The sequence below is a fragment of the Felis catus genome, chromosome B4, assembly GCF_018350175.1.
Source record: "Felis catus isolate Fca126 chromosome B4, F.catus_Fca126_mat1.0, whole genome shotgun sequence".
In the NCBI taxonomy this organism is placed as follows: domain Eukaryota; kingdom Metazoa; phylum Chordata; class Mammalia; order Carnivora; family Felidae; genus Felis; species Felis catus.
This window is the reverse complement of record NC_058374.1, coordinates 5,715,929-5,728,636: the sequence shown is the minus strand read 5'-3', so window position 1 is coordinate 5,728,636 and position 12,708 is coordinate 5,715,929. Positions and strand designations below refer to the sequence as shown.

At 45.3% G+C, this 12,708-nt stretch overlaps 2 protein-coding genes across 5 annotated transcripts in view; one reads left to right on the top strand and one right to left on the bottom strand.

Annotated features, from left to right (window-relative positions):
- Positions 1-2,532, top strand: part of IL2RA (interleukin 2 receptor subunit alpha) — a 55,612-nt gene extending 53,080 nt beyond the window's left edge. The window contains exon 8 of one of the 2 annotated variants that reach the window (XM_019833862.3): positions 710-2,532. In XM_019833862.3, the coding sequence (XP_019689421.1) occupies positions 710-734 (25 nt within the window). In that variant the 3' untranslated portion in view covers positions 735-2,532. 2 annotated transcript variants of the gene reach the window in all.
- Positions 1-12,708, bottom strand: part of FBH1 (F-box DNA helicase 1) — a 217,617-nt gene that overhangs the window by 55,073 nt on the left and 149,836 nt on the right. The gene's annotated exons all lie outside the window — the stretch shown is intronic.

The following is a 12,708-nucleotide window of genomic DNA, read 5'->3' as shown; positions in this document are numbered from 1 at the left end:
TTGAACAGTCTGTCTACAAGATAGGCTAGATTTAAGGGACCAAGTAATCATGGTGGCAGCTTGATTATGTTATGATGGGATAAATCCACACGAGAGACAATGTGAACATGAGCTAGGTCAGTGGGCACCTGTTAAAAAGGAGGAAAAGAATCAAGAGATATATAAGGGGGTCAAATTATCAGGATTTTCCAGGTGGCTGGAAATGAGGGTTAAGGAAGACAGATGGCCCAGGGATGACCCCAGGTTTTTGAGTGTGACAATGGGACCCTTAGCCACTATACACCAGGACGAAATACAAAGAGCAGGACACCCCTTGGGGGTCAGCAGCAAAGCAGACCCCATCCTGGAGTCCATTCCCTGAGACCCACTTAGCCTCAGCACCTGTGACTGCCCAGCTCTGGCTGACAAGGGAATGGAAGGGTTCCCCTGGGCTGTTTCTCAGATCTGCTCACCGAACAATGATGGAACTACCATGCTGTAAGGACCATGGGGCAGCCGGTTTGGGCTTCCAGAGGCATGGAGAGGCCTTGAGGTCAGAGTTCAGGATCTGAAATATGGGAAGGTAACAGGATCTGGGGGTGGAACTTTAAGTTAGCAGGTCAACGGGGGCTTATGTTGAATGCTCTACCCATGTCGGCTTAGGGTAGGGATCACATTTTTCTTGGTGCAGTATTACACCTATGACTGTGACATAGCTATATCGCCACAGGAGGAAGAGTAGAAGAACAATCTAGAAAACCAGGAGTGCTAAGAAGCCAAGAACACCTCACAGAAATCGCGGAGCACAGGCAGAATCAAAGAAGTTGAACACTCACCCAAGACGCATCTCCTGTGAGATCTCCTGGGCTTTGGAAAACTCGGAAGCCACATGCCAGAGCCCCAGGCGCCTGCAACCTCATTACAAAGCCAGCTCTCTAGTGCCAATGAGTGAATTCGACCTGCTTCTGGGCAGCAATTCTAAGGTCATTGGAGGAACAGGGAGGGACAACCAGAACTCTAGGTCTTATTTTCATGTCTACATGTTCATTGAAGCTTGAGCACCAGGGGACTCTCTCCATACCATATACAGGTTAAAGAAAAGTAGCTTCATGTTCATTTCATCCATACTTCCCAGTTTAGAAATCCCAAGGAAAACCCTAGCATAGAATATAAATAGACACACACACACACACACGCACACACACTCCTTACCCCATGTAATTGGACTCTCCATTGATTGATGCAGATCCCTGTCCCAGCTTCTGGGTGATTAGCCCATTCTCCTGGCCACATTCCATAATGAACACCTTCCAAGAACTCTGAACTGGTAACTCTGAATCTTTTTGTCCTTAGCTCTGTTCTCTAAGCTAGCCTCCTTCCACTGGACCTTCTTCAATTGTGAATTTCTAAACAGAAGCCATGGCATAGTAATCTTTGGGTAACACCAACAGAGGGCAACCGAGCCCTTGGGATCACGGAGCTTCTGTATTTAAAAGGATTTTACTGGAGGTGTGCTGGAAAAGAAGGGTAATCTAAGTCCCAGGTGATGAACTGTATCCATGACAAAGCTCTACCTGAATATTACTAACACGCCCCTTTAAGATTTAGTTTCTGTGGGACTGTTATAAATGATTCTCTGAATTTGGTCTGCATGAATGTGATGTTTAGAGACAGATGCATAATGTGTGAATGTCTACATTTCCAAATCAGTGTCATAAAAACACTGACAAGGGCTTAAAACATCCAATGTTTATGGGCGGAAGGAAAGAAGAAGGAAGTGCAAAGCAGGGAGGGAGATCATGCTGACAGAGTGTAACGTGGGAAAGGTCACCCCAGTTGTCCTCAAACTGTTAGCAAATCGGTTAGCAAATCAGAACCACCTGGAGGCCCTGTTGGACCACAGAAGGCCCATGTCGGGTTTCTGAGGAGCAGGTCTGGGGCGGGGCCCAAAGATGTCCTCTTCTGACAAGTTCCAGGTGCTGCTGCTGGTCTGGGGACCTCACTTTGAGAACCACCGGGTTATAAATCTCCATGCCCACCCACTCTCAAAAATCACATGATCAAGGAGATTAATGAAAGGTTCAAAAAGCATCCAGTTTTCATTTCCGAAAGGCCAAAAAGTGTTATTTAAAAATGCGGGCAGGCATCAGCAAATCCATAGCCAGATTACGGAACCATTTTCTGCCCTTTCTGTGACTAACAAAAACGATCTTGATTTCAGTGTCCACATCCTCCCTTCCCCCAAGTACATGTTTTCTGAGTTGAGAGAAATCCCAGGCCAGAAAAAAAACAAAACTTTTTTTAGTGTTATTTATCTTGAGTAAAACTGAATTATCATTACTCATTTTGGGGAGGGAGATCTAGGAGATCAATTTTTTTTATAATAATTAACATGTGATTTACCTTTTCCATGCTCATTCTCTTATAAGTGTATGGTGGAGTTTTCCAGAAACTACATGATATGTGATGATGTCATTGCCCTGATGTTGACATATAATGAACTTATTCCTATTGTTTACAAGAGAACTAATAAATAATATTTTTTAAATTTAATTTAGTGTCTAAATATGGTATCACTAGCTATAACGACATGGATTAAAGCTCTTTGGGCCTCAATGTTTTTTAATAACATACCAAGGTCCTGACAAATAGTTAGCAAGTGCATCACCATTGGTCATTCCATTAAGGCAAATCAAAACCACACTGAGATACCACGTCATGCCCACTAAGATGACTTTAAGCAAAAAGAATAACAAATGTCGACAAGGATGTGGAGAAATAGGAATCCTCATACTTGGCTGGCAGAAATGTAAAATGGTGCAGCCACTGTGGAAAGCAGATTGGTAGTTCCTCAAAACTTTTTATTTTATTTTATTTTTTATTTTTTAAAATTTACTTCCAAATTAGTTAGGTAGTTCAAAACTTTTAACATACGGCTACCACATGACCCGGCAATTCCACTCCTGGGCGGATACCCACAAGAGATGAAAACCTATGTCCACACAGAAATTTGTACATGACTATTTATAACAGCATGATAACCAAATAGCCAAGAGGTGGAAACAACCCAAGTGCCCATGAATAATAAATGGATAAGCAAACCGTGGTCTATCCATACACTGCAATGTTACTCAGCCATAAAAAAGAATAAAGTATTGATACATGGTACAGTGTGGGTGAGCTTCAGAAACATTATGATAAGGGGCGCCTAGGTGGCTGAGTCAGTTGAGCATCCGACTCTTGATTTCGGCTCAGGTCATGATCTCATGGTTCGTGGGATCAAGTCCTGCATTGGGCTTTGCTCTGACAGTGTGGAGCCTACTTGAGATTCTCTCTCTCCCTCCCTCTCTCTCGGCCCCTCCCTCGCTCACGCTGTCTCTTTGTCTCTCAAAATAAATAAAATAAACTTTAACGACAAAAAAAAGAAACACTATGTTAAGTGAAAGAAGCCTGATACAAAAGGTCACATGTTGTATGACTCCTTTTATATAATATATCCAGACCAAGTAGGCAGATCCAGGGAGACAAAAAGTAAGTTAGTAGTTAACTGTGGCTGGGGAGTGATTATCTAATGTTTTACTCAACAATCTGTGAATATGCTAAGTGCCACTGAAGGGTACACTTTTTATGATTATGTGAATTTCATTCGCCTCAATTAAAAGAAACAAAAAAAGAGATCCTGCGACCAGAATATTTGCTCATCACTGGTTCCATTCATGATCCCCCAAGAACAGTTCTCAGCTCACAGTAGAGGACCAGGGTCTACCTGAAGTTTTTATGGTGGTTTACTTTCTAATATTCTATTAAGTGAGTTATTTACAAGACCCTGAATTTTTTAAACTAAAATTAATATATTACTAAAGTTTCCTGAAGACTCTCAGTATTCTATTGAAAATGTGAAATTTGCATTGCTTCCAGGAAGAATGCTGTTACTGATAAATTACTAGGACCATCTTGGGTCGGTTTTGGTTTTTGATTGGCATTCTTTCAGCTAAATTATAAATTATTGTTAGTACTTTTCATATAAGGGATGTGTGTGATGGCCCCCCAAATGTGCTCATCATAATCAGTGTAACTTGTGGTGGGTTTTCTGACTTATTGACCGTGTACAGTGATAGATCTTTGCATCAGTTGTGTTGTTGGCTTATAATTTTCAAGTAACTAGGTTTTAAAGCACAAATGTGTTCTTTTTTTAGCCGGGGGGGGGGTGGGGGGGGAAGAGCACAAGTTGGGGAGGGGCAGAGAGAGAGGGAGACAGAGAATCCTAAGCAGGCTCCAGGCTGTCAGCACAGAGCTCAATGCAGGGCTCAGACTTACAAACCATGAGATCATGACCTGAGTCGAAATCAAAAGTCAGACGTTTAACCAACCGAGCCACCCAGGCACCCCTGAAACACAGATGTGTTCTTATTTAAAAGTAATCATTATGGCTCCCAGTTTCCAGTCTGACATAGAAGGAACTCGGAAGCCATCACTCCCCTCCTCCCAAAGAGAAAGTCCTGAACAAAGTGAAAATCGGCAACTCTTCTTAGATCCATCAGACAGTTGAAATCTGGCCAAACCTCTACCGGCAAATTGAACAGAGAGGCGGGAACAGTGAATCACAGTGTACCAGGAGCAGACACTGGGCTAGTGCCAAACTGACGGACTGTTGGAGGACCAGTGCAGACAAGTCCTTGGAGCCCTGCCTGGACTTCCATAAGTTTTACCTCCAGAAGACATCCAAGGTTCTCAGGGTGAAGATCAGAGAAAAGCCCCCTCACGCTTTTGGCAGGAGAAGGAAGAAAGGAACCATTTTGAAATACCTTACCAAGGCCTGTCCTCAGGAGAAACTATTCTCCCAACTTTCTTGGGTTTTACTAGAACCTAACCAACTGGAGGGAACAGAAATACCCAACCCTGACCTGCTCTAGCCTTCCACATGGGAAAGGAAATTATGCAGCTCCAGCCCATCTGAGGGGGGCAAGAAAAGAAGCCAAGGGTTTCTCTGGTCTGAGTGGTTCAAGTGGGGCCTCACATCGGCACTGTGGCCAGAGGATGTAAGATGGTCCTTATTTCCCTAGCCTGAGCCACGTACCCTACCTCTAGAACCAAGAGGAGAAACAACAGCCCTCATGAGTTGCCTGGAGTGAACAGAAGAGTAAGACCTGAGTGAAAAGTAGGTCATTACCAAGAGAAGGGAGAATGGATGTTGACCCTTTTCTTTGTGACTTTGCTCACAGCAAGTATTATTCTATTGAAGAATATCCTCAACGGTCACATCAGCCATACCATTAGGAAGCTTCAGAAGAGCCAGGTCAAAACTCAGTCATGGGAATGGGAGAAAAAGTGTGGACAATGGATTTGTGGCACTGGCATACAGGAATTTTTAAGGGCGTAGAAAGATGTCTTTGACGTTCTTCCATTGACAATGTGCTAGGTTGTCCAGAAGAAACTGGGACTCGCTATCTGAGCTGCGGCAGTAAGGTCTGGAATGAACTGCACTGGGGGGGGGGGGGGGGTGGTGTTGAGCTGGCGTGGGGGGAGGTCACTGAGAAGACAGGAATGCCAGTTGACTTGCAAGTTGGACCCAAGTGATTGGAGGCTCCTCAGCCCCTCCTCTGTCCTTGGAATGTGGATTCCACTTGCCTTTCTGCCTCTGGGAAGTTGCTCCAAGGACACAGCCTTGAGACTGTGATGTGGTGTTGAAAACATCTGCACCTACTTAAGGCTCCTCTATAAACTCTTAAGATGTGGTGGGTGTGTGTGGAGATCCACCTGTCTTGCCGCCATCCCAGCCAAGTCTCATATGTAAATTCCCTTGCTTATTCAAACTGCCACCTGCCAGCCTGGACTGGGCTGCCTTTTTCTTTCCAGTCTCTTCCTGCCCTCCGCCAGCCTGGAGGCGGGATTCACATTTCACTGGAGAAACACCAGAAGAGGCTGCAAACCAGCAACAGGTGAGCCAGCCAGGAAATGGGAGAAATGGGTCGTGGGAATGAGACATCGCAGGAAAATCCTGGGTTGGTCAGTGAGCTCCATGTGAGTCGGGTGCTTATGGACTGCCACACGAGGCTGGGGTGCCCTGAAAACACCGGCTGCTTTCAGGGGCTTGCTTGACAAACCGCACACAGTGCACTGGGTGGAGACTAGATGTGCAAGGCTGTGCAGTGAGCTGGCCTCTGCCGCAGACAGTTCTGCTGGCCACCAGTGCCCACCTCGAGTCAGAAAGCGAGAACAATCAGGGAAGGATGTGCGGGTGCCCACTAGCCTACTGGCTTCGGGGTGAGCAGACAAGGTGGGAGAGCAGGATAATAGCGCCCTTTTACAAAGCTAAGAGGGCTCCAGATGCTTTGGATTAAGATCGGGACACTTGTTGACAGAGCCTGAGTAGGATGCTGAGAGATGAAATCCGGGAGAAAGGGATAAGAGTGAAGAGAAGGATGCTATGGTAATTGATGAGAAAATGGATAAAATGCCCCAAGCCGTCTGACCCCTAATAAGAAAGAAAATTGTTTTTAAATTGCAATGACCCCAAAACACCCAGGGGAAAATTTACATTCTTGCTCTGTCCCCTAAAGTTGTAAGTCTTGTCCTGTCTTTGAAATGTGAACACCCCAAGAGGTAACCAAAACATTGCTCACTGAGACTGAAGAAAAGAAAGGGGGGCGTTAAGTTTATTTATTTATTTTGAGAGAGAGAAAGAGCACACAATCAGGGGAGGGGAAGAGAGAGGGAGAGAGAGAATCCCAAGCAGACTGTGCGCTCAGCCCAGAGCCCGGTGTGGGGCTCGACGCAGGGCTTGAACTCAGGAGCTACGCAATCACCACCTGAGCTGAAATCAAGAATTGGCTGCTTCACCGACTGAGCCACCCAGGTGCCCCAAGGGAGAGGGAGGCTTTTTCAAAATGCAGATTACTGTAGGAATTCCCAGAATCCAGTGCACACCCTCCAAAAGGTCACAGATACCAGTTAAAGGCTTTAGCTGTGGAATTGGGTACCCGGTTATTGGCTAGAGATTGGGAATGAAAGCACTGATATAGAAAGTTGGAGGTCTGTGGAAAAGAAATATTAAAAAAGAAGTTTTATATGTAGTCAAGCTATGATTAGCTGAGCTATGAATAAAATAGACTTACATAAGCTAAAAAGAAAACAGAGTTATACTATCAAAAGTACACTGGTACAAAATTAGAAAAACAAAATTTCTTTCTCTTGAAGGGATAAAGTTTTCTTTGATTATTGGCTTGCTTTTCTTAAGAAATTGTAAACAAAGGCTTTTCTTTACCTTTGATGTAACCTACCTGGGAAACAAAGGCTCCGTGTTTTGTCTTTATCAGGTCTTTGATTACTTAAGAAACTAAGTCTTCTCTGTTGGAAAAGCCAAGTTGTTTACAACTATGTCACTTCTGATTATATGTTCAATTTCATGAGAAGCTCTGTCAAAGAGGAAGTGATACTAAACTTTTTTAGGGTATATTTGTATGAAATTCCCCGAACTCTGATATGTCCTAGTATAACCATGATCTATAACCATCTATAACCTAGTACAGCCAGGTCTAGAACCATGGCCATTTGTACGTCTTTTGTCATTTGCAGACACTTACTGTTTTATCTGATGCTTTGGCAAAAAGCATTCTTGCAAAGCCTTCCTGACAAGTTTCTAATAACTAAGATCGATTTGCCTTCATGTGGGAGATATAATAACAAACCTTCCCAGCAGTCCCCCAAGGCTACCTGCACAGCCCATCCATATGCATGGGGTAGTACTGGGGTACCTGTTCCTATTCTCCCCACATCAGTGAAATGGGCCCATTACATGGATGATATAACGTTACCATGTGAAGACTTGCTTCTGATGCAGGACATCCTGCAGGCTTTGCTGGAGCATCTCTGAGACAGAGGATGAGCATTGAACCCACAGAAAATTCAAGGCCCATTCACTGTAGTACGGTGTTGGGTGTCATCTGGCCAGGTAAAACACCTGTTGTCCCAAAAGCTGGGATTAATAAGGTGCAAGCTTACCTGGCCTCTGGGAACATGAGAGAGGTGCAGGCTGTCCTAGGGATTTGGGGGGGGGGGGTGTGGTTAGTGGACTTTGCTTCCCCACCAGGCACAGTGTTCCTGTCCCTTACGCTGCCTGGCAAAGAGAGGGCACACGTGGGACATGGGATCAGAGTAGCAAGCCACCTTGAGAGGGCAAAACTAGTAAAACAGATTAAAGCTGTGGGCAGTTCCTGAGCAGGGCTGCCGTGTGAGTTAGATGCGTCTGTGACTCTGGAAGATATGGTCAGGCACTGTGGCAGAGACAGGAGATTGTGCCCCTGGGACTTGAGTCCCAGCTCTGGAAGGGGACAGAAACCTGAGCTGCCCCCACAGAACAGGAGCTCCCCTCTCACACGGCAGCCAGTGCAGCGGCCAGGGGGCTGAGCTCAGAGCGGTCTGGCTGGTGGTCACCCATGAACCCTGGCCCATTGCACCCACGGCCCGTTGCACTGACAGCTGGGTGGGCTGCTCTAAAGGGACTGACCCTGTGACTTGGACAGTGGAAAGCAGAGGGGTGGGTGATCGTGAATAAACCCTTGTGGGGCCAGGATGTATATGGAAAGACATTTGGGTCCATCTGCAAGAGTCTAAGGCATCTTGACTGTTTTTCACGTCCGAGTTCATAACAGACACGCCCTGGCAATCAGGAAGCTGATGCCTTAGCTCAGGTATGAGCCCTAGCTACTGACTTGGGTGCATACTAAGAGTGGCCACTGCAATGCCCAGGTAATATAACCTATTGCCAGAAATTTCAAAATGCCCTTAAAGTATAGTGTCTTGGTTAATGTAGTAACAGCATGTCCTGTATGTTCTAAACGATGCCCAAGGCAACACCAAAAGAATCTGGATCCAACTTCTGGGGAAGATGGCAGAGTAGGAGGATCCTGGGCTCACCTCATCCCATGGATACACCTAGATAGCACCCACGTCAGTGTAAATCACCCAGAAAACACCCCAAAGACTAGCACAACAAACTCTCCACAGCTAAATGTGGAGAAGAGTCTGCATTGAAGAGGGCAGGAAGGGCAGACACGAGGTCAGGAGCCAACCAGACCCACAGGACTGTCTGTAGGAGTCAGGGATGCTGTGGGTGCAGACAGGGGAGAGGAGCAGACCCCACAACAGGCACCCCAGACCTGAGGGACCCGCACTGGGGAGACAAATCCCCATAAAATTAGGCTCTGAAAACCAGAGGAGCCTAACTTCATGAATTCTTACAATCAGTGGGACTTAACATGTAGAACTTTAAAAATCAGCAGGCTCAGCTCTGGAAGAGCCAGAGGGTGATAGGAAACTGAGTCCCTGCCCTTAAAGAGACAGCACAACAAATACCCCTGCTAAGATACAGCATAGAAGCAGCAGTTTGAAAAACATATGGGAAGGAGATGTATTTACTAATCTCAGAGCATGTCTTAAAGAGGCAGGGATCTTTGGAAGACTTCTCCAAGAATAAAAGAGCTAGGCGCCTGGGTGGCTCAGTCAGTTAAGCATCCGACTTGGGCTCAGGTTATGATCTTGCAGTTTGTGAGTTCGAGCCCCGTGTCGGGCTCTGTGCTGACAGCTCGGAGCCTGGAGCCTGCTTCGGGTTCTGCGTCTCCCTCTCTCTGCCCCTCCCCCACTCACATTCTGTCTCTCTCTCAAAAATAAAAACAAACATTAAAACAAAAAAGAAGGAAAAATAGCTGGAGGGTACCATTTCCACCCCACCCCCACTAACCTAGATACAGGGACACCTGTGGGAAATAGCACAGCCCAAACACTCCCCACTCAGTTTGCCAACGGCTTGCCCCACCCCCACATCCTTTTGCAGACCTGCCCCCTGCATCCCAGCCTGGGCAGCATTTTCCTGTGCTGCAGCCCCCCCCCCCACATGCCCCACACCTGTGTTTTTCTGTGGATCCACCCCCAGCCCCCCAACAACACGCTTTTCACATGAGTCCATCCAAAACGGCACCACAGGCCTGGTAGTGTGCAAACAGCCCAGACAGGACCCAGCACCGCTCCAAGGTGCTACCTGCCCAAGGGAGAGGGGAAGACAACCATGCCCACCAACTCAACTGCAGCCCCAGCAGTGGACTCCGGGAAGACGTCTGGTCTGACTACAAGCCCACCCACCAATGAAAGCTTCTCGGGACGACAGGGGGAGAACCCCTGCAGCTCTGGGTTACCACGGCTCTGGCAAATGATGGCCTGACTAAGCTCAAGTCCAAGGTGGCCCAGACTGGCCCACCAACAACACAGGGACCAAACCCTGCCCACAAAATGGCAGAGAGCCACTGCAGACAACGGGACTGAAGGCAAACGTGGCTCAGCCACAACAGCAGGACACGGACGACACACGTGGGAGACACCCCTGAAGTTCCAGCTTCTGGGGAACAGGGGACACTGCACTGCAGGGCATTAAAGGACCTCTTCTTCATAAGGACACTACTTTCAAGAGCACGATATGTAGCTGACTTTCTAACACATAGACACAGGTATAGAGGGTTATACAAAATAAGCAGATAGGAAAATATGTCCCAAATGAAAGAACAGGACAAAGTCACAGCAAGAGAGCTAAAGGAAACACAGATGAGCGATATGTTTGATAAAGAATTTAAAGTAATTGATGGGGTTTTGGAGTGGTGGGGGGAGCGGTGGTTCGGAGCCAATGGCCAAGGAAGAATTCTTGACGATGTCTTTGGTGCAAAAAAAGGTGATTTTGTTAAAGCACAGGGACAGGACTAATGGGCAGAAAGAGCTGCACTGGAGTTGTGAAGAGCGAGTGGTTATCTACTGTGGAGTTGGGGAGGTAAAGTCAAGAGGAAGTTTCTTAAAGGGTTTTCCATATGCTAAAGACTCACAGATTACTGGAGCCCTAGCTATTGTCAAGGTTGTTTTTCCTTCAAGCAAAGCATTAACATTAAGACAGTAGGGAGTTCCTGGAAATTAGGCTATTGATAAGATATTTATAAACTGATGGCGATTATCAGTTTAATCATTTGTTTTCTGTCCTTTCCTTTGTTCTTGGGCAACCTCCACAGAGCCTGAGGAATATGGCACCTGGGGTTGGGGGGTAGCGGTTTGTGGGGTGTCAGCTTGCCTTATGTTCCCTCATCAGTAATGATCATAAAGATACTCACTCAACTTGAGAAAAGAGTGGAGGACCTCAGTGAGACCCCAAACAAAGAGATTAAAAAGAACCAATCAGAAATAAAGAACACAATAACTGAAATTAGAAATATACTACAGGGGGAGAACCTGGGTGGCTCAGTTGGTTGAGCGTCTGATTTCAGTTCAGGTCATGATCTTGCGGTTAGGGAGCTGGAACCCGGCATCAGACTCTGTGCTGACAGTTCAGAGCCTGCAGCTTGCTTCATATTCTGTGTCTCCCCCTCCCTGCCCTTCCCCTGCTCACACTCTGTCAATCTCTCTCTCAAATAAACATTAAAAAAAAAAGAAATATACTACAAGGAATAAATAGTAGACTAGTAGACTGGAAGCAGAAGAAAGGATCAGTGATCTGAAGGAAAAAGTAATGGAAAGCTAAAAAAAGCTGAACAGGAGAAAAAACAATAATAATAAATGAAAATAGATTAAGGGAACTCAGCAACACCATCAAGTGTAATAACATTCACATTATAGGTCCCACAAGGAGAAGAGAGAGAAAAGGAGACAATTTGTTTGAAGAAATAACTGCTGAAAACTTCCCAAATCTGGGGAAGGAAACAGAAACCCAGATCTGGGAGGCACAGAGAGCCCCCAACAAAATCCACCCAATGAGATCCACACCAAGACACAATATTTAAAGTGGCAAAAAGTAGTTGATAAAGAATTTTAAAAGCATCAAGAGAAAACAGTTATCTACAAAGGAAACCCTATAAGGCTATCAGCAGATTTTTTTGTAAAGTTTACTTATTTACTTTGAGAGAGAGAGAGAGAGCAAGCAAGAGAGGGGCAGAGAGAGAGAGGGAGAGAGAAGGAATCTCAAGCTGTCAGCACAGAGCCCTCAATCCCAAGAACCTTGAGATCATGACCTAAGCCAAAATCAAGAGTTAGAAGCCTCACTGACTGAGCCACCCGGGAGCCCTATCAGCAGACTCCTCAGCAGAACTTTGCAGGCCAGAAGGGAATAGCATGATATATTCAAAGTGCTAAAAGAAAAAACCCTGAAATCAAGAATCTTCTATCCAATAAGGCTACCATTCAGAATAGATGGAGTGATAAAGAGCTTCCCAGACAAACAAAATTAAAGAATTCATCACCACTAAACCAGCCTCACAAGAAATGTTAAAGGGGCTTCTTTGAGTGGTAAGGAATAACCACGAGCAGGAGTAATAAAAGTAGGAAGCACAAAAGCAGTAAAATTAAATATATCTATAAAAATCAGTCAAGGATTTTTATCATAGGTATATGATACCATATACCTAAAATGTAGAGGTGAGGGAGTAAAAATTTAGTGCTTTTAGAATGGGTTCAAACTGAAGCTACCAACTTTATATAGACTGCTATATGCATAAGATGTTGTATATAACCCTAATGGAAATCACAAATGAAAAACTAGTAATAGATATGCAAAAAATAAAGAAATCCAAGTATATAAGAAATCCAGCAAACCAGGAGAGAAGAGAGCAAGAGAAGAAAGGAATAGCAAGAAACTACAAAAACAAACTTAAAAGAAGAATAACAAAATGGCACTAAATACAAAAATATCAATAGTTACTTGGA